Raw genomic sequence first — 22638 nt, 5'->3', positions numbered from 1 at the left:
TTGCTATTGTTATGAAGTGCAATGTAAATATGTGATGTGCATGATATCTGATATGTGACCCCCAAAGGGATTATGACCCACAGGTTGAGAACTGCTTCTTAGTGCCTCCAAAATATAAAGCAACTTGCCCATACCTTGATTAGCTCAGTAAGACCCATAATAAATCCTGTCTTAGGCCTCTTCTAGTAAAATGTAGCAGTAGCCAGTAGAAAACTGGTACAACTGGGGGAGACACTGGTGATAAAGCTCCGTGAGCAACACAGGGTTTGTCTAGAAACTCTAGACCCATACGCCCGCCCCTCCAAGGCCTTGAGCTCCATGGAAGAAGAAACCCACCTTCACATCATGCCATCTCTCAAGAGGAGACTGAAGGCCTGGCTGCCCACTAGGTTTGCCCCTGGCTTTCCTAGACCAAGCAGGAAGCCCACAGCCTCATGGACAGCTGAGCAGTAGTCAGAGTGAGATGCGTTTGGGACCCTTTAAAGTACAGCCCCAGAGAACAGGATTCAAATTCCAAAGGTGGAACAAGAGACCGCTTGTGGTATTCAGGAGGCCGGAGTCTCAGACTTCTCTAGTTACTCTAGTTGAAACTGCCCACTGAGTGGAGTGTGAGATAGGGGAAGTAATGTAAGCTGAGAGGTGGTGTGTTTGAGTTTTTCTCCAAAATCCCTAAGCACACAGATAGGGTTAAAATAGTCTGCCCCCGATGCTATAGCAAAGTACCGCTGCTGGTGGCTTCAGTAGTAGCCGTTCATTTCCCACAGTTCTGGGTCTGGGCCTTTTCTCCACATCTTGTAAAGCTGGAGTATAAAAGGCACCAGGTCACTATGGTCATCAGTGGGCACAGTGACCTGAGATCACAGCTGTGTAAAGTTCCATCTGCCACACCCATGGAGGAGAAGTGGGATACAGAGGGACATAGAGAAGCATCCCTGTGCTTAGCCATTGTCTACCCACCCCTCCTCTCACTGCCCTATGAACCAGGTGGTACTAATCCATTTCACAAATGAGAAAGTGGAGATTTTTTACTAAATCATCTTTCCCAGGTTAACAGCTGGACCCTGGATGTACAGCCCAGGTTTATCTGTCCCAAAAGGCATCCCTGCAAGCTGGGTATATAAACCCTATCTCCAGGCAAGAAATCACACGTGTTAGTGGGCTCCCCACTCAAAGGGTGGTGTGTGGGTAATAAATTTCATCCTTGAACATCTCTGTAGTGGCTTAGCTGCCGCTTTCAGTTCTCTGGAGCCCATCCACTCTCATGACAGCCAGTACTGCATTTGGTGTTCCTGAGGGAAGTAAGATCTTTTATAGTTATTGCAGGCCCTCAGATGCTAAATGTGCGAGAAAAGGTATGCATGGTTCCACTGTGCTAGCATGTTTTGTCCGGTGTCTAGTGGCACCAGGGAGCCTACTGGGCACAGGATCTGAAGAGCTGCCTTCTACTGCCTCAGTCAGCACGGCGCCACGGTAGCATAAAGACAAGGCACTCAAGATTTTTGAATGTCAGTTTTGGGTTGTTTTGTTTGTTTTGAAGAGTTTTTTTGAGAAAGATTTTCACATAGCCCAGGTTGGCCTCTAAACTCCTTGTGTAGCCAGAGATGACCTTGTCATCATGCCTGATCTGTGTAGTGCTAGGCGTAGAACCCAGGGCTTTGTGCATGCTAGCCCCTGTTCATTTTTTTGAGACAGGGTCTCATGTTTCAATGTTGAGGATGGAAATCAGAGCCTTATGCATGCTAGGCAAGTACTTTACCAACTACACTACATCCTCAGTATCCACTTTGGATTTTTGTAGCCTTTCAATTTCAAGGGACACAGTGATTGATCAGTATAAATGAAAAGATTAGTAAAATGCCGGTCTATTCCCTCCTGGAGAGAGAACAGAGGGCACTGTGGCTATTGGAGCAGGTCGTGCAGACTCTGTAGAGAGGAGGCTTGCTCACATTTCATAATGGCTTCTCTAGCATTCCGGAGTTTAGCTTTCACCACAGCCATTCAACTCCAACAAGTGCAATCTTACCTGCACTTCAAATTCCAAAAGCCTATTAATGTGGTGTGCTTTGAGAGCCCAAGCTCAGTTAGGGACCAGAACTCTGAATGATAACTTGCATAGTTTCAGTTCCTGGACGTGTCCTAGAGTGGTTTGAGGCAACCTGTGGAGTTTAGAGCTTGGACTTAGCCTGCTGTTTATCAGCAGTGGAACCTACAGCTGATTGTCCTGGGGTCAGAGGCTTACAGTTGCTTGTTTTTGAGACAGGGTTTCTCTATGCAGCCCTGGCTGTCCTGGATCTTGCTCTGGAGGCCAGGGTGGCCTCGAACTCAGATATCTACCTATGTCCCTCCTGAATGCTGGAATTAAAGGTGTGTGACACAATTGCCTGGAGAAGATTGCATTTATGACTTCTGGTTGAATGTTTCTGTGGTTGTTTGTTTGCTTGTTTGCTTTGTGGGGGGATTGTGTGTTTGTTTTGGTTTTTTTGTTTGTTTGTTTTGGTTTTGGTTTTTTATGTGCCTTGAAAGCATGCTGGGTAAAAGAAGCCAGCCAGTCACAAAAGTCCAGAAGTACCTTATCATTAGAGACAGCAGATTGTGGTTGCCGGAGATTGAGAGAGAAAGGCGAGAGGAAGGGGAGTGACAATCAAAGGGCCAGATTTTCTTTAGCGTTTATGAAAATGCCTTAAAGTGATCGTGATACTAGCTGTACAACTCTGAATGTGCTAAACCCACTGGGCTGTGTACTTGTAAGTAGTTAATTGACGTGTTGTAGATTATATTTTGTCTTGAAGTAAGAAGACGGGCGTTAAATCATTACAGTGAGGGGGCACTTACTGAGAGCCACAGCTGTAAATCATTACAGTGAGGGGGCACTTACTGAGAGCCACAGCTGTAAATCATTACAGTGAGGGGCACTTACTGAGAGCCACAGGTGTTGTCATCTAAAATCAAAACCCTCCTTTCTCTCTTCTCGTATGATTTTGGTTGGGGAAGGGTGTCAGATGTTTTGTTTGTATTATGTGTATGAGTTTTCCCTGCATGTGTGTTTGTGAACCACATGTGTGTTGTGCCCATGGAAGCCGGAAGAGGGCATCAGATTACCTGTAACTGGAGTTACAGACAAGTGTGCTGCCATTTGAGTGCTGGGAATTGAAGCTGCATCCTTTGGAAGAGCCTCAAGTGGTCTTAACTGTTGAACTATCTCTCCAACCCTTAGGTTTTTTTTTTAACTAATACTTTTATTCCTTGATAATTTCATACATGCATATCATATTTTTTACCATATTCACTCCCAGCTTGCCCCCTCACTCAGTATGTGTTTTGTGGGTTAAAGTCTCAGGCCTTGTCAGAAGACACTGGTTTGTCCTCAGAGGCACAAGTTCATTCCCATTCAGTTTTCTGGTGATGTGTGAGCAGATGGAACCAACTTACTCTAGTACTCAATGGAACAGATGGAGATAGACTTACCCAGATTCTCTTTAGGAAATCACTGCCTGGGTGTGCTGTCTGAATACATATGTCATATGGAGAACTGAGACAGAATTGGATTTGTAAGGGGGAAAAAAATTTGTAAGGCAGCCCCACATCTAGGCTGCAGGTTTCATAACAAAGGAATGTATGTCAAGTCTAGGCTTACCTTTATAGCCTCCTCAGAGCCAGAATGAGACAGGCTACTTGGTCATCATCATTTGTTGAATGAGCGTTGCTTGGATGGTGTGTGTAGAACACATTATTTCCTGGTTCTGACTTTACTGTGGTGCTGGTACTTGAGCATGTGCAATGCAGAATATGTGACACACATTATCTGGTTCTCTTGTGTAAAGTGAAATTCTTGTGATTATTTCACAAAGCTTTGTGATCTTGGGCTGCTTAGTCTCCTCAGCTGTAAACTGGATTGAAGAATAAGTACTAGATTGGGTAGCAGGTTTTAATCACCAGCTGTCTTAGTTAGGGTTATCATTGGCTGTGGTGAAACACCATGACCAAAAGCAATTGGAGGACAGGGTTTATTTGGCTTAGCTTCCACATCATCAGAGGAAGTCAGGACAGGAACTCAAACAGGGAGAAACCTGGAGCTGATGCAGAGACCATGGAGGGATGCTGCTTACAAACTTGCTCCTCGTGGCTTGTTCAGCCTGCTTTGTTATAGAACCCAGGAACAGGACCCAGAAGAATCCCCACCCACAGTGGGTTGGTCCCTTCCCCATCAGTCACTAAGGAAATGTCCTGCGGTTTCTTTGCTTACAACTTTAGTCATCTGGAGGAATTTTCCAAATTGAGGTTCCCTCCTCTCAGACGACTGTACCTTGTGTCAAGTTGACATAAAACTAGCCAGCACCCATATGTAAATAGCCAGTACCTTGCCTGGCAGACAGTAAGGGCTCAGGCGATGTTTATTGGTTTCTTCTCTTCACAGTAGAAAACAGCTCTCCAGGTTCATTTCAAACTGTCTTGAGGATGTGCCTCGTCTGCATTCCTTGTGTGTGTGGTGGAGACTTCGGGGATGTCTGAACACTGAGCAAGGCGGATGATGTATAGAAAAGCCACTTTTCACCTGAGTGCCTGAGTCAGCACAAGAGAATCGTCACTGAATATGTTTACTTTCCAGCTACAGTGGCCTCAAGAGAGGAGGAAGAAACTGTGATACAGTTGAAAGGACATACTATGTTGATGTCAAGGGTTCAAACCTTCTGTGATCCCTAGGGTTGTTCAGATCCTGAAGTTGAGCATGATAGTAACTACTACAGTAACTAACCTCTAGAGTCTACAGCATAACCTGAGTGCTAGCCTACTCACCAGTCTGTGTAGCCTGGGACTTTCACTGCCCCTTGTTACAGGGGCAGGGGCTGTGTTGTGAGTGCAGGCTGTAGCTGTGTGGCAGAGTGTGGCCCCAGGTTTTCTCTAGACTGATTAACAATCCAAAAATGTTCTACCATCTGTAGTTCCCTCTACCAAGGGAGTGGTCAGTGTAGCAGTCTCTTCCATATCTTGGGAGTTGTTGAACCTTGTGTTGGCCAACCTTGGGGCTCCTGTCTTGGGTGTCTCTGCCAGCCTCCCATACCTCCAACCAGTTGCATGCAGAGGCTCTGAGAAACCACTAGAGGGCACAGTGCCACTAGGGTGTCTGTCTCGTTGAACCGTTTTCAGCACTTTGTAGGGAAACCAGGTGGTAGTGGTGTCTCTTCTCAGGAGTATAGAACAGTAAATCCTGAGGCCTTTGTGTCACTGAAGGACCCCAGGGATTCATGATTGGGCGAGTTTCTAGGCCAGATAGTAACTTCAAAACCGAGTTCAGCCAAAGACCCCCCACATCTGTCTCCCAAGCTGTAGATGAAAGCTGTGGCAGCCGAGAGTCTTTGAGGAAGACTGGGCCTGGAGCTGGTGCCTGCTGGTGAGCTTTACTTACTCTGCTTCCTTTGTGGCTGCTTTTCCTCTCTGCACTCTCCCTGTGAAGTCACAAGACCAAGGCACTAGCTGGCGGAGGGCACAGTTTTAGAGTGCAGCTGCCCCTCAGCAGGATCACTTCAGGTCACATCGCAGTGTGTGTGTGTGTCTTTCTCCAGGCACCAGCCTGGCCGGAGTGTAGTGAGCTGGGCTCTTCTCGGTGTGTGTTCTGAGATCACAGGAACGGTGTCCTTTGCTCACGCTAACTTGTGATAAGATTAGAAGGGCTCAGCACCGTCGGATGCTGCATCAATTAACCCCACAGGCCACGGTTTCCCGTGCCAGCAACATGACAGCACAAGACTTTGCCCATATTTGCCCTACAGCTTGCACCCCCGTCAGCTCTGCTGGTCTTTGCAGACTGACTCCACTGGCAGATGTTTGTTTACTGATTGGTCAGCTGCTGATGCATAGCACTGACCTGGAGACAGCTGGGCCTGGAGTTGCAGAGAAGAATGAGACATTATGGAGGTAGACGGTGACATCAATCAGTATGCTTCTGAGCACTAAGTGCTTCTGGGTGCAGAGAAGGAGTGAGGTCACTGGGACCAGCACCTTAGCTGGTTGACCATGAAAGGGCAGGAAGCAGAGGAGGCTCTCAAAGGCTGGGTATATGAGGAGGGCGGACCTGAATGTTAGGGGAGCTGGCCCCTAGGAAGCTGGGGCTAGTGGAGTGGAAGGAGATGCTGGGGAGTGGGCAGACTAGAGAGCTCGTGTGACCTGTTGATTGCTGAGGGTGGGCTTGATTGTGGAACAAGACTGGCCCTAGGATAGCCCTTGTGCTGTCTGAGCTGCTAATATTGATGAGAAAGTGCTAGAAAAGTTTCCCTCCTGGGAAACATACACACACAGTAAGCCTCCCAGCTGGTGTCCAACAGAAGAAAGTTTAACGGAGTTCATGAGTTGCCCCCACTTTCCATCTTCTCCTTTAAAACACCCTGTTGTTATTGAAAGCTGTGGCTCTGACACCAAGGCCACGTTCCCTCCCCCCACCCCACCCCTTTTACCAGAAAGTTCCGCTGGGAGCCTATGCTGTCTTCAGAGCTTCCTTACTGCCTTTCAGATTCCTAGTGCCCACAACTGCAACTCAGGTTCCCATCCATCCCTACTGGCCAATTTCCATGGCTCCTTGTGGCCACCAGAGGGAGATGCAGGTTGCTTTGCCAAGTCTTGAGGGTCTTGCACTGTGACTTGGAGCCAGCTCTCAGCCAGCATGCTTCAGAACTCTCCCTTGCCTACCTGGTTAGCCCACAGCACAGTTCTCCTGCAGAGACACCGGCGTTCTTGCCTTCCTCACCTCACTGTTCCCTGTTCTTGTTGGCTTTGCACTATCATCCTGGAGGACTCTCGTGTTTTCTCCACCCACCCCAGCGTAGCATCCTTCAAAGCCAGGGAATGCATCCATGCAGGACTGTCTTCTAGGAGGAATGCTCCCCACTGCTACATGAATGTCCAGGAATCTGTAAGAGGCAGGAGAGGAGCTAATCACAGGGATGAATGTGGCAGGGAGACTAGCTCTCCTCTTGGGTCCTGGCTTGAACCTGGAGGATGTCCTCACTGCGTCCTCACATTCAAGGTGCTGCTGTGGCTTGTGCCAGGCAAAAGCAGAACTCAGCTTCTGGGCAAAGTTACTCACAGTGGCTGTGGTGTAGCCCATGTTCTTGAGTCTTCAATAAGGATGCTGGTTCAGGGTGCTTGTGGGATTTAGAAAAGGGTTTCCATCAAGAACATTTAAAAATCAAGCCAAGAACAAGTCATTTGCAAATTTATAACTATACTTAATACTCATGAGGCAGTGTGAAGTATTCACTTTCATCTCTTAGAATTAAAAAAAAAAAAAAAAGCTGCTACTGCATTGGCCGGGAATCGAACCCGGGCCTCCCGCGTGGCAGGCGAGAATTCTACCACTGAACCACCAATGCTCCAGCTGTGAGCAGCTGTGTGGCATCTCCCTTTAACCCCATTCCTGGGCTTCCTTGTGTTTATGTTGAGTCACAGGCTATGAGCCCAGTTCCTAACACTGCCACATCGGCACAGCTGCAAGGAGAGCAGCTAGCTCCACGGGAGGGAGCAAAGGATGGGTGTGGGTTTGGGGTTTATGTGAAGTAGATTTGCCTTGGGGCCTTGAGACCGGAAGGAGAGCTCCACTCCCTCCTCCTCAGTCAGCGGCAGACCACGTGAGACTCTGGGCGAGCCTCCCCTCTGGGCGAGGGTCCTGTTGAACCGTTGTGCCACTGTCAGCTTTCACACTGCTGCCTGCTGGCGCCTGGCCCAGACCAAGGACACTGCTGTGGAGTCCCTCTCAGGTGAAGTGAGGGACTCAGACTCCTACAGCCAGTCTTCCTTGTTAAAGAGTCCAGCAGCTCTCCATGAACTGAGCAGAGTCTGTAGTCTCAGTCACAGACATTTGGTCTGCTTTGTGCCTTCTGTGGTTGAGGAGCCTTGGCAGGATCTCTAAGAGGAAACTGACCAGAAAAGAACAAAAGAATAAAAGAGCAGCTCTGCATTGGCCGGGAATCGAACCCGGGCCTCCCGCGTGGCAGGCGAGAATTCTACCACTGAACCACCAATGCTGTGACTGTTTTGTGTGGTGTCTAAAGAGCTCTTCTTGGGGCTCTTTCCAAAACTCAGACCCACTGATGAAACACCAGGCTTCACCTGACTGGTTTGTCCTGTTTGGGAGACAGGCTTAGTGCATCTATTCTTTCCCAACCTTCTTACACATTGTTGCTTCTGAAGTCAGAGCCTGTGATCCGACAACTCCCACCTGAAAGCCCTTGAGCCATCTGTAACCTCAGCCCCCATAATGACATACTTTCTTTCCATACATGAGCCTTCCTTTACCATGAGCATGCACTGTGCCCATGAATCTCCTAACCTGTGAGCTAAATAAACCTCTTCTCTTTATAAGTGATCTGACTCTGGCATTTCTTTTTAAGAGGCAAAATGAACTAATACACCTGGCTTTCTTTACCTAGGAAATGCCTGTTAGTGTTTTTTAAATAATGTCTCAAATGGAACCACTCTGTAAGCCTCCTGGACCTAGACAACATGGTCTGCTTCTGTGGTAGCACCACTCCTCCATTTTGCAACAAGTTTCTGTTTGTGTGTGGATGTTGCCCCTGGGCTGGAGCCAGATGAAGCTGCACAGATGCAAAGAACTCCTTGAATGTGTGTGTGCGAAGCTGAGCAAGTGTTTGATAAAGATAGGTAATAGCTTTTTAAAAGTTGCATTTTTGATTCCTGGTAAGACATTAATTTACATCCTCTCAGATGCCTAGAAGTGAGCTAGTCCCACTGTTCCTCATTGCATTATATGCAGAAGGAAACTGAAACCCTGGGTAGGCCGACAGTTATGACCCAGCCAGCAGCAGAGCTGAGAGGGCCTGCCTACAGCTGACACCAGCCCTCTCTTGTAAGGTCATCTCTTTAGAGCCCAGGCGGCACCATAACCCCTCCCTCCTCTCTCTCCAGGCTGGTGCGGGACTTCGTGGCCCAGAACAACACCATGCAAATCAAACATGTGATCCAGACCCTGTCTCAGGAGTTTGCCCTGTCCCAGCACCCCCACAGCCGGAAAGGGGGTCTCATCGGCCTGGCAGCCTGCTCTATAGCCCTGGGCAAGGTATGTTTCCTCCTGAGGGACAAACACCAGGAATAGCTTCATTCTGATTGAAATCCAGACATTTTCGCACCCAAGCCCCAGAAGGGCCATTGCAAACTTGTGTTTTATCAAGACTCTCCCACACATGGCTTTGTGGCCTTGCAGCCATGTCTCTGTAGTGTGGTCTCACTTCTGGGAGGCTGGCTTAATGAATGTTTTAGTGCAGCCCTCCGAGGCACCAGACCGTCTGTTGCCACTGCCGGCTACAAAGCCAGGTGCCTAGCCCTTCTGACTGGTCCTCCTGCTGCTCATTACAGGACTCAGGGCTGTACCTGAAGGAGCTGATCGAGCCGGTGCTGACCTGCTTTAATGATGCAGACAGCAGGCTGCGCTACTACGCCTGCGAGGCCCTCTACAACATCGTCAAAGTGGCCCGAGGTGCCGTGCTGCCACACTTCAACGTGCTGTTTGACGGGCTGAGTAAGGTAACTTCTGAGTAAGCTAAGAACAGCCCACCCAGCTAACTTTATTCTTAAGTCTTTATTGAATCTTTGGGAGTTTCACATCGTGTGCCCCAATTCTGTTCATCCCCCATACTCCCCATCCCTGCTGTGCCGTCCTATTCATCCCCCAGGAAAGAAATCAAAACAATGTAAACAAGCAGACAAAAACAAGAACAACAGAAAACATACAGTAACCCTTTGTCCCTTAGCTTGACTGGCAAATGTTCATTGCAGTGAGTCACTGGTCTGCTTCAAGGCCTCTGGATTTTGGTAATCCACCCTCACTGGATCCTCACCAGAACTCCTCTGGGGTATCCTGTGGCCACCCAGAGTCTTCCACCCAGCTGACTTGACTTTCTAGAGAGCTTGGGACACACTGCCAGACGCATGTGAAGCAGATACTCATAAGGGACAAATACTGTCTGAATCCAATTTTTCATCGACTTTTTCTTGATGTTTCTGTCCATCTTCATTGCACTCTGTAAAAGTATCAGCCTGCCGTACACATTAACAGAAAAGCTGGTAGTTTGAGAAGCACTAACCTCCCAGACGTACACATTAACAGAAAAGCTGGTAGTTTGAGAAGCACTAACCTCCCAGACAAAGATGATAATGGTGACTCCACAGTGCAGACTGTGGTTGCAGCCTCCCTGGTGTGCTAAAGACTAATCCACCATAGAGCTTAGGGTCCCTGTTGCTCTCCTTCATGCCTCTCAGCCTGGTAGGGTTGCCTCCCCTCAGCCTGGAGGAGTTGTCTTCCCAGCCGTGCTGTAACTCCTGCAAAGTGAAGAGCATCTAAATGCCACCCTCACTGCTGCCTCAGTGCCCCGTGAAAGAACCAATCTTTTAAGATGGGATGCCCTGAGAGCAGCCAATGGAAACAACTACCTGGCCCAGTTCAGCTGGCCTGAGATCCCAGCAGAGATTGCAGGGAGGAAGCAGGGCTATCCCTGAACAAATGGAAAGTCTACTGTAACTTCCCCTGCCTTTCTCAGGGTCAGGTACTGGGGAAAACACCACTTGGTGTTCTAATCTGCACCGTGGCCTTGCCTGTTGGTTTGCTTTAGTCCCTGCCTTCCATTCCACTATGACTGAACATTGCCTGTTTCTCTATTTTCGTGTCTCGTAGTTGGCTGCTGACCCAGACCCCAATGTGAAAAGTGGATCTGAACTCCTAGACCGACTTTTAAAGGTATTTCTACTTTATCTCTCTTTTATTTTCAGAATTTATTCCTCTGTCTATGTAGAGTAGAAGTTCTGGCATTCAAGATTTTCTTCCTCATTTAATTTATATATACATATATATTAAAGCTTACTGCTTGGTATGCAGTTCCCATGAGAATTATATAGAGCCATGTCACTACCACAGTCAAAATACAGAATTGTGCCACCCCCCTAAATGAAAATCTTCTGGTTTTGCCGGGGGGGGTTGGTTGGATCTATTTTATTATTTTATGTGTATAGATGCTTTGGCTGCATGTCTGTCTATATACCTGTGTGACTGATCACTGCAGAAATAATGAGGGTGTCATTTCCCCTGGAACTAGAGTTACAACTGGTTATAAGCTGCCATGTGGGTGCTGAGAATTAAACCTAGGTTCTCAAGAATAGCAGCCAGTGTTCTTAACTGCTGATCCATCTCTCCAGCCCAGAATCTTCTGCTTTAACGCCCCACCCAGAGCAATGGAGTTGTACTTTTACCCCAGCCTCCCATGACAGGATGCTGGGCTTTGCCCCAGACTTCAGCATAGGGTTTTGCCATTCATTTGGTCTCTTGACTTTTTTCTGCTCACCATCATCGTTTTGTTTGGCTTTGAGCCTGTGGCAGTGCCAATTCTCCAAGACCTCTCCTCCCTGGCTCTGGCTCTGCCATGGGTCCCTGACCCTCAAGTCAGCCCAGGGCCAGCAGCACAGCAAGCCCAGCTCTGGCTCTTCATAGACCCCACTCCTTTGATCCACAGGACATTGTGACAGAGAGCAACAAGTTTGACTTGGTGGGCTTCATACCCCTTTTGCGGGAGAGAATTTACTCCAACAATCAGTATGCCCGGCAGTTCATCATCTCATGGGTAAGGTCCAGTCCTTGATACATTCTTGCAGCTACAGGAGTCTCTGGTAGAGTCACATGAGCTCTGACACACAAGTGTTTCCTTCAGCTTGTATATCACCTAATAACCTTCAAACACCTCATCACCAAAAACACTGTGGCCTGGGCATGGTGGCACATGCCTTTAATCCCAGCGCTTAAGAGTAAGAAACAGGCAGATCTCTGAGTTCAAGGCCAGCCTGATCTGTAAAGCATTTCCAGGCCAGTTAGGACCACATAGTGAGACCCTGTCTCAAAAAACAAAGCAGCAAAAGCACTTTGTCCAATGTTGTCTTTACTGCCCGTCCTGTTTGCCCCCGGAAGGGATGAGATTCTCATCCTAGAAAATGCCCAGATCTCTGAAGCTCATAGTGCTGCATCCAGCAGCTCCACCATTGCTAACCTCCTAGCTTCACCCAGCCTTCCCCGTCATCCCCTCTCCCCCAACATCCAAATCATCTTGGGAGTCAAACTCCCTTTTCCTTGCACATTGAGCAGCACCACCCACCATAGATTCCTGCAGGGCATGACACAGGCCCCCAGTCCCTTTCACTGCTGGTCCCAGAGGAAGAGAGTAGGAGACAAGGCTCTGTACCTAGGCCAGGTCTCCCAGCTCTCCCTCTCACCACCCCCCTCTGTCAGATCCTGGTTCTGGTGTCGGTTCCGGACATTAACCTGCTGGATTACCTGCCGGAGATCCTGGATGGGCTCTTCCAGATCCTGGGTGACAATGGCAAAGAGATTCGGAAAATGTGAGTGGGGACCAGGCAGCTGCCACTCAATAGAATCCCTGTTGGTGCCCATGGTCTCATACAACTCCATGTTCTGGTGACCAGGACACACCCTTTACTTATTCCTATATCCTTCCCCATGGAGGAGTGGAGAGCTCATCTTCCCTTCTCTGCTCAGTGTCCTCCTGACAAGCAGAAATGGGCTGACATGCTAGCGCATTCTCCTTTTCTCATTGGTAGGTGCGAGGTGGTTCTTGGAGAATTCTTGAAAGAAATTAAGAAGAACCCCTCCAGTGTGAAGTTTGCTGAGATGGCCAACATCCTGGTGATCCACTGCCAGACCACAGGTGAGTGTTTGGAGACCCTGTAGTCACTAATGTCTCCTCAGAAGCCACTGTCTGTCATATGCAAGCTTCAGTATGTGGCAAAAGGGAGCCCAGGTGGGAGAGGCACTGTCTATGACTCTGGACCTGGACGCAGTAGGATGATGGGTGTGGGTAAGGAAGAGATCTGGCTTCTCTTTGGCTAATGCCATTTACCTGCTCAGAAGATCTTGTAGACATGCTTTGCCTTAAGTAAAGGTAGGATGCTTCGAGGTCAGAATTGCCTTTCTCTCAGCATCTGTTGGTTATCAAACCACAGTGAAACAGTCACAGAAACAGCTGCTTGTTACTGGCCATTAACCTACAGGTCAGCTGGGTAGTTTTGCTCCCATGGCCAGGCTGAACCTAATCATGCCCCCAAAGCCAGTTGTAAGGTCAGTTGGAGCTAGGTGGTCTGGGTTGGTCTCATACATCTGGCCCTTGACTGGCATGGGGTGATGGGGCTGGATGGTATCAGCAGGGTTCCAAGAGAGATAGGACATAGGTTTCTTGACCCCCTATGATTAAACCAGAGATACCATCACCATAACTACATGCTGTTGACCAGAAAAGCCAGTTTTCTGGATCTAAGGATAGGAAAATGAATTCCAGTTAGAAATGAAACACAAGTCATATTGCAATGGGGCGTGGTTCCAGGAAGGGTAGAGCATCATTGCTGTACAACAGAAGATTATTGCTCTCTCTTAACCTACCTTGACTAACCTTTAGAAGGCAGAGAGCCCAGGAAGTATCATATTCACATAGCTAGAAACAGTCAAACCCCTGATTCATCAACCTCCAGGCCTAGCCTGGTAGATGGGAAGGAACTCTCCAATGCATGTGCCAGCCCCTCTAGAAGCCATCAATCCCCTTCCAGATGACCTGATTCAACTGACAGCTATGTGCTGGATGCGGGAGTTCATCCAGCTGGCGGGCCGGGTAATGCTGCCCTACTCCTCTGGGATCCTGACTGCTGTCCTGCCCTGCTTGGCCTATGATGACCGCAAGAAAAGTATCCTTCACTCTGGAGAGGAGACTATCAAGTGGAGGGACCCTGAGTGGGATGGGACTCCCTTAGGCTCCTTTACTCTTTCAAATGGTCTAGCATCTAGGGAGCAGGAGACGGAGCTGAGTGTGGCTTAGAAAAGCAAGGGACACAAGACTAATGCTGGCTGTCCCCAGTCCTCACCTGCTTACTTCCAGATATGAGACAGCAATCCCATGTACCAAGTTTCCACCCCTCTGAGCTCATTCTGCAGTATGTTGGGTGGGAAAGATCCCAGTGGAAGAGGGATCGCCTGTGAGAAGAGGAGTATCTCACAAGGGTGCCTGTGGCAAGAGCAGGACTCAGGGAGGACTGAACCCATGACCGGGAAAACTGGTGGCCTCGGGCTTCAGGGGGTGTTTGCACAGGGGAGTCCCTTACATCAGTAGACAGGCATCAAGGAGGTGGCCAATGTGTGTAACCAGAGCCTGATGAAGCTGGTCACTCCTGAGGATGACGAACCAGATGAGCCAAAGCCAGTAGCACAGAGGCAGACAGAACCCAACCCTGAGGACTCCTTGCCAAAGCAGGAAGGGACAGCTAATGGTGAGTACCCTAATGTCAGAGTCCTCACTTCTGCTGCTGGGGAAACAGAGGTCCTGGGACTAAACTTGTAGTGTCGTTTACAGATGGTGACTGGTTTTAGTGCCTGCCTAGTGAAGCAGGTACTTTGTTAGCCCCACCCTGCAGGTCCTCATCTGCCCCCAGAGCTCATGCTCTCTCTTCACCCTTGCCGCCTCAAAGACCATTACATATTGCTCTTGGTCTCCTCCTGGCTTCAGCCACCAAATCATTGTTGGGAATATGACAGGAGCCCCAAGCTGTGCAGCTCATTTGATTTTCAGCATCTGGCCCTCCCTGCCCTAGCCATTCTCGGGGAGGATGGGTCAGAAAAATGCTGGTTTATTAAGTACTGGAGAGTTCTACTGCACAAGTCAGTGCCTTTAAACAGTCCTTTCAAAAGCTTTCATTACGTGTTTCCTTGTTTACTTGTAAAATAAAACCATTGTTTATGCTGATTGGAGATGGAGTTTGCCCTCCTGGACCTTTGTCATCAGTGTCTCTGACTATCTTTGGAGGGACATCCTCCTATTCAGTGAATCAGAAAATAAATGGATGCGAACCCTGTGCAGATGTCTAAGGGTGACAGAGCAGGATCTGAAACCTACAGTTGGAGCCAAAAGAACCACCATAGTCATAGTAGGTGCTTGCTGCCTCCTTGATGGAACCGCAGGTGCTCGGGGTCCCAGCACCTCCTTCTGCGGGTTTGGCTGGTGGAGTGCCTGAGTTTGGGTATCAGGTTTCAGCTGTGCCATCACCAGGGCAGTAAAACATCTGGAAGCAGAGCAGCGCACAGCTGGAGCACTGGTAGAGTGCTCACCTGCCACAAGGGAGGCTGGGGTTCGACTGTGGCCAGTGCAACAGCTTGAGCACTTTTGGAAAACTCCTGGAAAGAGGAAATTTAGGGAAGTTAGTAAAGACCTTTCACAGGAAAAGCTCTCTTTCTAGAAGCTAGAAGTCACAGTAATAATTTGTGAATTTGTGCTGGTGTGTGAGCTTTTTGTTTTGCTTTTCTTGTTTTATAATTCTCATTTTAGAATATTTGTACAGTAGGGGAAAGTTACAAAGCAGCAGGATTGCCTGCACCGAAGATGAGCAATGTCAAATTTGGGGCATGTCTTTTACATTTTTAACGTACACATAATTAAAATGATGTGTGTTGTGGGAACACCAGACCTTGAGCAGAGACTCACTTCCCCTTCTGCCTGGGAGTAGGCAGCTGTAGACAATGTTTAGTAAAAACATGTTTACTAAAAAACGATACAATAAGTTCCTGGAAAAGTCCTTCCCACGGAAACCGCCCTGTCCTCGACCTTGTCCAAAGACTAACCGCACCTTCAAAAACCCACACACATCCACCTCTGGTGTCAGAGCAGAACCAGCCAGGGTAGAGGAGAGAGCAGAAGCTTCTCTGGTGGGAGCTTTTCTTAGGAGGTTTTCTTGAACCTTTTTGGAGCCTGTTTAAAGTTTTCTTTATATCGTTGAACGAGTCTCTGTGTTGTCAATCCCTGACACCCTCCGCACGTTCTCGGACACAGGCCGCGCAGCAGACGTGACAGTGTGTTAGATAACTTTCTCTTCCTTGTTCTTGCTTGGCTTGCTTTTAGCTTCAGCTTGACATGAAAGTTAGGGTCTATGAACCCAGTAAACACATAGAATAGTGGTTGATTGGACTGAGGGGGGAAAAGGTCCTGGGACTGCTTGGGACAGATCCTGGTTTCTCTGGGAGATGATGGAAATATTCTAGAATTAAATAGGGTAATGACTATACACCTTTGTGATTGTCTTTAGAACCACCCAATTATATACTTTTTTTCCAGACAGGGTTTCTCTGTGTAGCTTTTGGAGCCTGTCCTGGAACTAGCTCTTGTAGACCAGGCTGGTCTCAAACTCACAGAGATCTGCCTGCCAAATGCTGGGATTAAAGGCATGTGCACCACCACCGCCTGACCCAATTATATACTTTAAAATGGCAAAGTTTGTTAAGCAAAATTCTGTGGTGTGAATTGTATTTCAGTTACTATGTATAAGGAGTTGGCAGCTGAGCCCCTCCCTGTCAGCTTCTGTGGCCCCAGAGCTCCCTGGAGAGGAGCTGATCCACTCTGTGGGTCATGGCAGCAGCTAAAAAGTGCTCTGTGAGCTGATACATTGGTGGTTCAGTGTTAGGATTCTCTCCTGCCATGTGGGAGGCCCAGGTTTGATTCCTGGCCAATGCAAAGTCTTTATCTTTTTAACTAGTTCTTCAAAGACTTTTTCAAGTAGCTGTCTGCTCAAGAGAACATTGCCCTAAACCAGGGTACATATCAGCAGCTTGACCTGATTTTATTACCTCATAAACAGCACTGTAAGAGATGAACAGCGCACTTTACAGTGGTTTCTAGAAACAGGAATATCTCACTTGACAGCTGTGTAATTATTCTCAGCCTTGCTCAGGTTATAACTAATCCATCTTTTCCAGGATGTCCAAGACAGAGTCCTAGCAAACCACTAGACAGATGATCCAACCAGGCAGTGGGCAAGCTTGTCCCATCCTTTCTCATTCAGGGTCTACTCCTACCATTCTGGCCAGAACCACAAGGCGTCCTGGCATCTCCTGCCTGGTCTTCCTCTTTTTGCCTCTCGTGCGTGCTCAGCTTGTGTTGCAGCATGCCCCACATGTGTCCCACAGCAGCATGCTCCTCATGGTGCACCTTCAGGCTGGCCCCTTTGTATGTGTGCATGTCAAACAGGCATGCACAGACCCAACCCTCCCAAAGCACAGAGCCTCCTCTGTACCCTCTGCCCCAAGTCCTGACCACCCGCAGCTTCCCCGTCAGCCCTGTCATTGATGGGCTATTCAGTGCAGAGTCCTTTCCATGACTGAGAGTCCTTGCAGTACTCAATATGCCTGACCTAACCCCACACTACTCCCTAAAAAATTCCCTAGTTGTCTTGGGCATCACAGTGAAAAGTTTCTATACCCAATAAGCCTCTCCACCAATGCAGCAATCCAAATCAGACCAAATCAAACCGAATTAGAAAAAGCCCACATTTAATGGATACAAGGCTCCCGGATGTCCTCCCAGCCCCCCAGAGAGGAGATGGGAAAGGGCGACCGGAAAAGCCACGAGTCTGTTTTCTGGGAGGCAGTTTAAATACTCTGTAGAAGTGGTCTTGAACATCTCTGGGGGAGGAGTCAGACTTTCTGAGATGCAACAGGGTTTGGAGAGAGATAGGGGAGGGTTTTGGGTGGAACCTCAACCATAACACACAGCACTGATTCTGGCATTTAAACAACCTGCCCGCTGGGTGGTGCTCGCCTTTAATCCCAGCACTCGGGATGCAGAGGCATGCGGATCTCTGTGAGTTCGAGACCAGCCTGGTCTACAAGAGCTAGTTCCAGGACAGCCTCCAAAGCCATAGAGAAACCCTGTCTTGAAAACAAAACAAAACAAAAAAAAACCTGCCCAGAAGTCCTGGCTCAGCCCTCTTCCAAGTTGTTTCGTCCTTCAACAACTACTTGACCTTTCTTCGGTCTCAGCCTCCCTAGCTTCCACACTTGGCTTTGCTGCTTAGCCTTTCCAACACTTAGTTTCCTTATTTGTTGAGTGGGGTAACCTTTGTCACCTAACCCGTATGGTGGCTGTGAGTTTCGAAATAGATTGTTGATTATGCGACAAATTCTCTTCACAGCAGGTGCTGTAGTATTATTTTAAATTGGGTGCTCCTTGACTAAATAAGGTTGCGACCCATAAACCCAATGACCGAAAATATTTTGAGTCAAAATGCATTTGAACACATTTAGAACACTACATCAGCATATAGTTGGCCAAAGCCATTCATCACAAAGCCTGCCAGGGGTGTTCTCTGTGTAGTTTTGTAAACTCTGTACTGAGAGCACAACACACAATTGTTGCATGAATACCACTTTTACAGCATGAGTAGTTAAGTCCCCAGAAGCAGTGTAAGTCAAAGCATGGTTATGTGTTCCCATAGCAAGAGCTTCCGCTGGGGCTTGTGCTGTGTTGTTTCTCCTCGTTGGGTTCTAAATGAGGGGAGCTGTACAGAGACTCTCCAGTAGAGAGCTTGAGGCAGCCCCGGTCTGTGTGTAGTAAAATCCACCTGTTTGCAAAGCTGGATTTGTCAGTACTGTCTATGGGCCCTGCAAATACAGGTAAATCAGACACAGATCTGCCTGTAAGGACAGCTACAGAGTGGGGATTACAGTGACACCAGGGTTGGGTTGCGAGAGACTGTACCTAGGCCCAGGGGAGGGAACACAGGCAACAGGCAGGCACAGCTTCCCAGAGGTCTTGAAACAACATGTTTGTTTATAAAATTCTGATTATCAAGGGAATCTGTGCTTCCTGAAGAGATGTTAGAAGGACAGCACTTACTGTAGGTAGTACCATCCAGGAGTCACCACTGACAACAACTTGGTTCTGGTGTTTTGTTTTAATGTATGTATATAACACTTGTGTATTTTTAATTTTGTTTTCACACACACCCAAAAAGATGGAATCATGAGAAATAGGGTGATTTACAGCTCGAGGTTTTTTTTTTCCACCACGAATATTTTTCCAGGTTAATCATCACTAATCTGAATTAATTTACTTTTTATTTGACATTATTTTAAAGAGTACAACTTAGTCATTTTAGTATCTTCACAGAGTAGAACAACCATCAATACTACATTTCCGCATCCCCCAGTGAGAAGCTCCTCCCTCCCCAGCCCTGCGCCACCTCCAGTGTTGAGTTTACCTGTTGAGAGCATTCATATACAGAAGCTATGCACTGTGTATCTGATTAGATCTGGCTTCTTTTACTTTGCATCATATTTTCAAGGTCCCCCATGTTTTAGCATGTATAAGTACTAAACTTCTTTTTATGAATAAACAATATTCCATGGTATAAGTAGATGTTGGGGTGAATTCTTTTACTGTGTGCATAGATATTAGGACTGTTTCTGCTACAGTTTTTTAAAAACCACAACATATAGTGACTTTCCCTTTTAGCCAGCATTGTATAATTAGGTATATTAATACAACTGGCCTCTGGACAGGTGATTCAAATATGTCTTTTGTCTTTGGGAATGCAGTTTATAATCTCCTTATTTGTTAAGCTTTGCTTCCCTATTAATGTACTGACCTTGTATCATTACATCAGACAGATAATGCTCTAATCTATTTAACCAATCTATCATAAATCACTTAGCTGCTTCTAATTCCATCTTAATCCTATAATCCTTGCTAAAAAGAAATTTCATGCACAAAAATCTTACAGACTTCTGCAATTATTTTCTAAGGATAAATTCATAAACTTTTAAGGCTTTTGATACCAATTTTGCTGCTGAGTGCCAGTTTCTAATCCCACCAACATGATGCAGGCCTCCAAGGATAAATAGGGCTTTTCCTGTGAGAGAAACCAGAAGGAGGAGCTTGTATCCTGGGACCTGGGATCACGAAGGAAGCCTTGAGGCTGAGGATGAGGATGAGACTTGCACCAGACACCCTGCCTTCATAGGAGGCAAACAGGGAAGAGGTTAAATAACCTAGCAGGTGTTTGACAGCATATATCACATGAGCTGAAGTGTTTAGTAGTTTAGCCTTAGGAACGAATTAATAGATATGTACTAAGGTTTATTTCTATGAATGTTCTTTTTAGATGATAAATGTTATAGAAAACTTCACAGAAAGAGAAAGCTCCATAGTCCAGGAGGGAGGCATAATTTTAAACAAGGTCCTTCCAGAAGGCCTCGATGACAGTGTGACATCTGAGTAAATACTGCATGAGGGAGGGAAATGTTTCCAGTGGAGGGGAAAAATGCCAGAGCACGACCCCAGAAGAGCAGGGTCTTTTGCACAGCAGCATTTCCTCTGGATCCCATAAGGATCACTATAGGTTTGAGCACAGGGACCCGTGGCAGAATTACAGCCACCATGTCAGAAACCTCCAAGAAGTAGAGGCACCACAGTGCAGTGACACAGTCTAGGCAGTATCAGCCCTTCAGAGGGAGTGGCTATCACAGAGAAAAGAGATGCTCACAGATAGGGTCCACATGTAGAACCAGGGAAAGGAGTCAGGTGACTGGAAGCATGAAGTGTCACTGTTCACTGAGTGTGGAGGGACGGTGAGGGTTTTGGGTTTTTTTTCTTTTTCTTTTTTTTTGTTGTTGTTTTGGTTTTTTGAGACAGGGTTTTTCTGTGTTGTTTTGGAGGCTGTCCTGGAACTCATTCTGTAGACCAGGCTGGCCTTGAACTCACAGAGATCTGCCTGCCTCTACCTCCTGAGTGCTGGGATTAAAGGCGTGAGCCACCAACGCCCAGCAACAGTGAGATTTTCAGAAGATGAGGAAATGTAGAATGTACTGGATTGTTATGCCTCTTAGACAGAAGCATGACCATAACTAGGTGATCCGCACTCCCCTGGCGGTCAGCTAGGGAGGGACCATTGGTATATAGCTATCTGGATCTATGAGACTGAATTTTACACACATGGCTTGAACCCAAAATGCCTCCCACAGCATAATGTTTTGAATAATTGGTTCCCAGCTTGTGGTACTATTTGGGCAGGTTATAAAACCTTTAGAAGGTGGAGCCTGCCAGGTGGAGATGAGTCATTTGGGAGGTAGACCTGTGAGAGTCTTAACTACACTTAGCCTAGCTACACTTAGGGTCTCTTCCTTGTTAACCGCCGCAGTGACCAGCCACTCACAGTTCATGTGAAGGCAGACTGAGGCACTCTGGCCTCCATGCCTTCTCCACAACTGAAGTCCCCAGAAACTAACCTAGATCCATGCAATCTTAGGTTACTTCTGCCAAGTATTTTGTAATTTGTATATTTGTGTAATCTTGGCAAGCAAAGTAGCTAATACACTGAGGGAGAATGCCAAGGGCTTGGGCATTAGAGAGAGGGGACTACCGTGGGCCTGAGCACACCATCCTGTAGGACGGAGCAAGGTAAAGGAGCCACCAGAGATAGGAAGAAGGAAAAAGTGAAGGCCACAGGGTAGCAACTGTGGAGAGCTGCATAAGCCGAAAAAGATGGGGGAGGGGGCGCTGGTCTTCACAGTGTGACGGCATCAGCATCGTAGGACGAGATTGGTGAGAGCAGGTTCTGAGACGGAAGGGAGAAGGAGGTGCACTAAGAATCAAAATTCTTCTGATGACTTATATGAAAATGGAGGGCAGAGAAATGTGGCACGGGCTGACGGGAGTTGAGAGCAAGGATTTTTCTTCCTTGGTTTTGTTTTACTCTTGCTTGTTAGATTATTTGGGGGTTGAATTTTGTTTTTGAGATAGGTTCTTGCTGCACCATACATTCTGGCCTGAAACAACAGGACTCCTAAAGTTCTCTTGCCTCAACTCTTGCTTAGCTGGGGCTGTGTGGATGAGTGGTGCTGCGCTAGAGAAAATAGAGCATGTCTGTCTCCACCACCACTAGTGCTGGAAATCATCAGTCTAATACAGGCCAGAGGCTATGTCCCTTCTGCATCCTCTCAAGAAGGATCCATTTCCTGCCTTTCCCTGTCTCTAAAAGCCACCTGCATACCTGGCATATGGGCCCATCCTCCTTTGTCATTAAAACTCAATGGGAGAGGCTGACTCAAGTGGTTTGAGTATAGAATCTAGGGATCTACTCCCTATGCTTACCTCTGACCTGCTGTGACTTAGAACTGGTACTTAACCTCTCTGTGCCTCGGTGACCCCATTTGTCTAATGGTGACAATAAAGCCTTATATATAGTGGTGAGGAGAACTAAAGGAGTTTGTGAAGAGCCTGGGGAAATGACTGAACAGTAAGTGAATGGAGCGGGGTAGCAGAAGGCATCCTGTCCACCTCGGCTTGAACACTTACCTCTGGCTGATCTCTCAGTCCTTCCTCCCCATCTACTCCCCTCTGGAGATACGTGCTTCTTAAAGATAAAAGCTCATTTTGTAGGAAAATACAAAAGCTCATTTTATAAAAGTTGTCACCATCTGGTCATTATACCTCAGCAAACCTCAGCAAAGAAAAAAATCCCTAATGCGATCCAGTATCCAGATAGGGCTCATATTTCCCCATGGATTTGCGATTTGGGTAGGGGCAGGTTGCTGTTTTGTTTTCCACTTTGAGTCAAGAGCAAATTACATACAGTACACTTGACTGGATGTCTGTTATATTACCATCTGTCTTCTCTCCTCCCCTGAAACTGGATCAGAGCTAGAAAGATGACTCAGTCGGTGAAGCATGAGGTCTAGAGGTAGACTTATGTAAAAGCCAAGGGAACATGGTGGCACACCTCAGTTCTAAGGAGATAGAAACAGGATCCCCAAAGCAACTGACT

The 22638-nt window shown here is 47.4% G+C and overlaps 1 protein-coding gene and 2 non-coding genes across 3 annotated transcripts in view; 1 reads left to right on the top strand and 2 right to left on the bottom strand.

The window, feature by feature from the left end:
- Vac14 (VAC14 component of PIKFYVE complex) overlaps positions 1-22638 on the top strand; it is a 109825-nt gene that overhangs the window by 4536 nt on the left and 82651 nt on the right. The window contains exons 2-9 of the mRNA XM_040736960.1: positions 8917-9067; positions 9364-9531; positions 10679-10741; positions 11511-11618; positions 12278-12387; positions 12607-12713; positions 13606-13740; positions 14167-14319. Of these exons, the coding sequence (XP_040592894.1) occupies positions 8917-9067; positions 9364-9531; positions 10679-10741; positions 11511-11618; positions 12278-12387; positions 12607-12713; positions 13606-13740; positions 14167-14319 (995 nt within the window). The remainder of the gene's footprint in view (positions 1-8916; positions 9068-9363; positions 9532-10678; positions 10742-11510; positions 11619-12277; positions 12388-12606; positions 12714-13605; positions 13741-14166; positions 14320-22638) is intronic.
- Trnag-gcc lies at positions 7294-7364 on the bottom strand. The gene has a single exon. It is a non-coding gene; the product is annotated as a tRNA-Gly (tRNA).
- Positions 7945-8015, bottom strand: Trnag-gcc. The gene has a single exon. It is a non-coding gene; the product is annotated as a tRNA-Gly (tRNA).

The sequence above is a fragment of the Mesocricetus auratus genome, unplaced genomic scaffold (assembly GCF_017639785.1).
Source record: "Mesocricetus auratus isolate SY011 unplaced genomic scaffold, BCM_Maur_2.0 Super-Scaffold_6723, whole genome shotgun sequence".
Lineage (NCBI taxonomy): Eukaryota > Metazoa > Chordata > Mammalia > Rodentia > Cricetidae > Mesocricetus > Mesocricetus auratus.
Note: the sequence above shows the minus strand (reverse complement) of the source record. Positions and strands in the feature narration are given on the sequence as shown.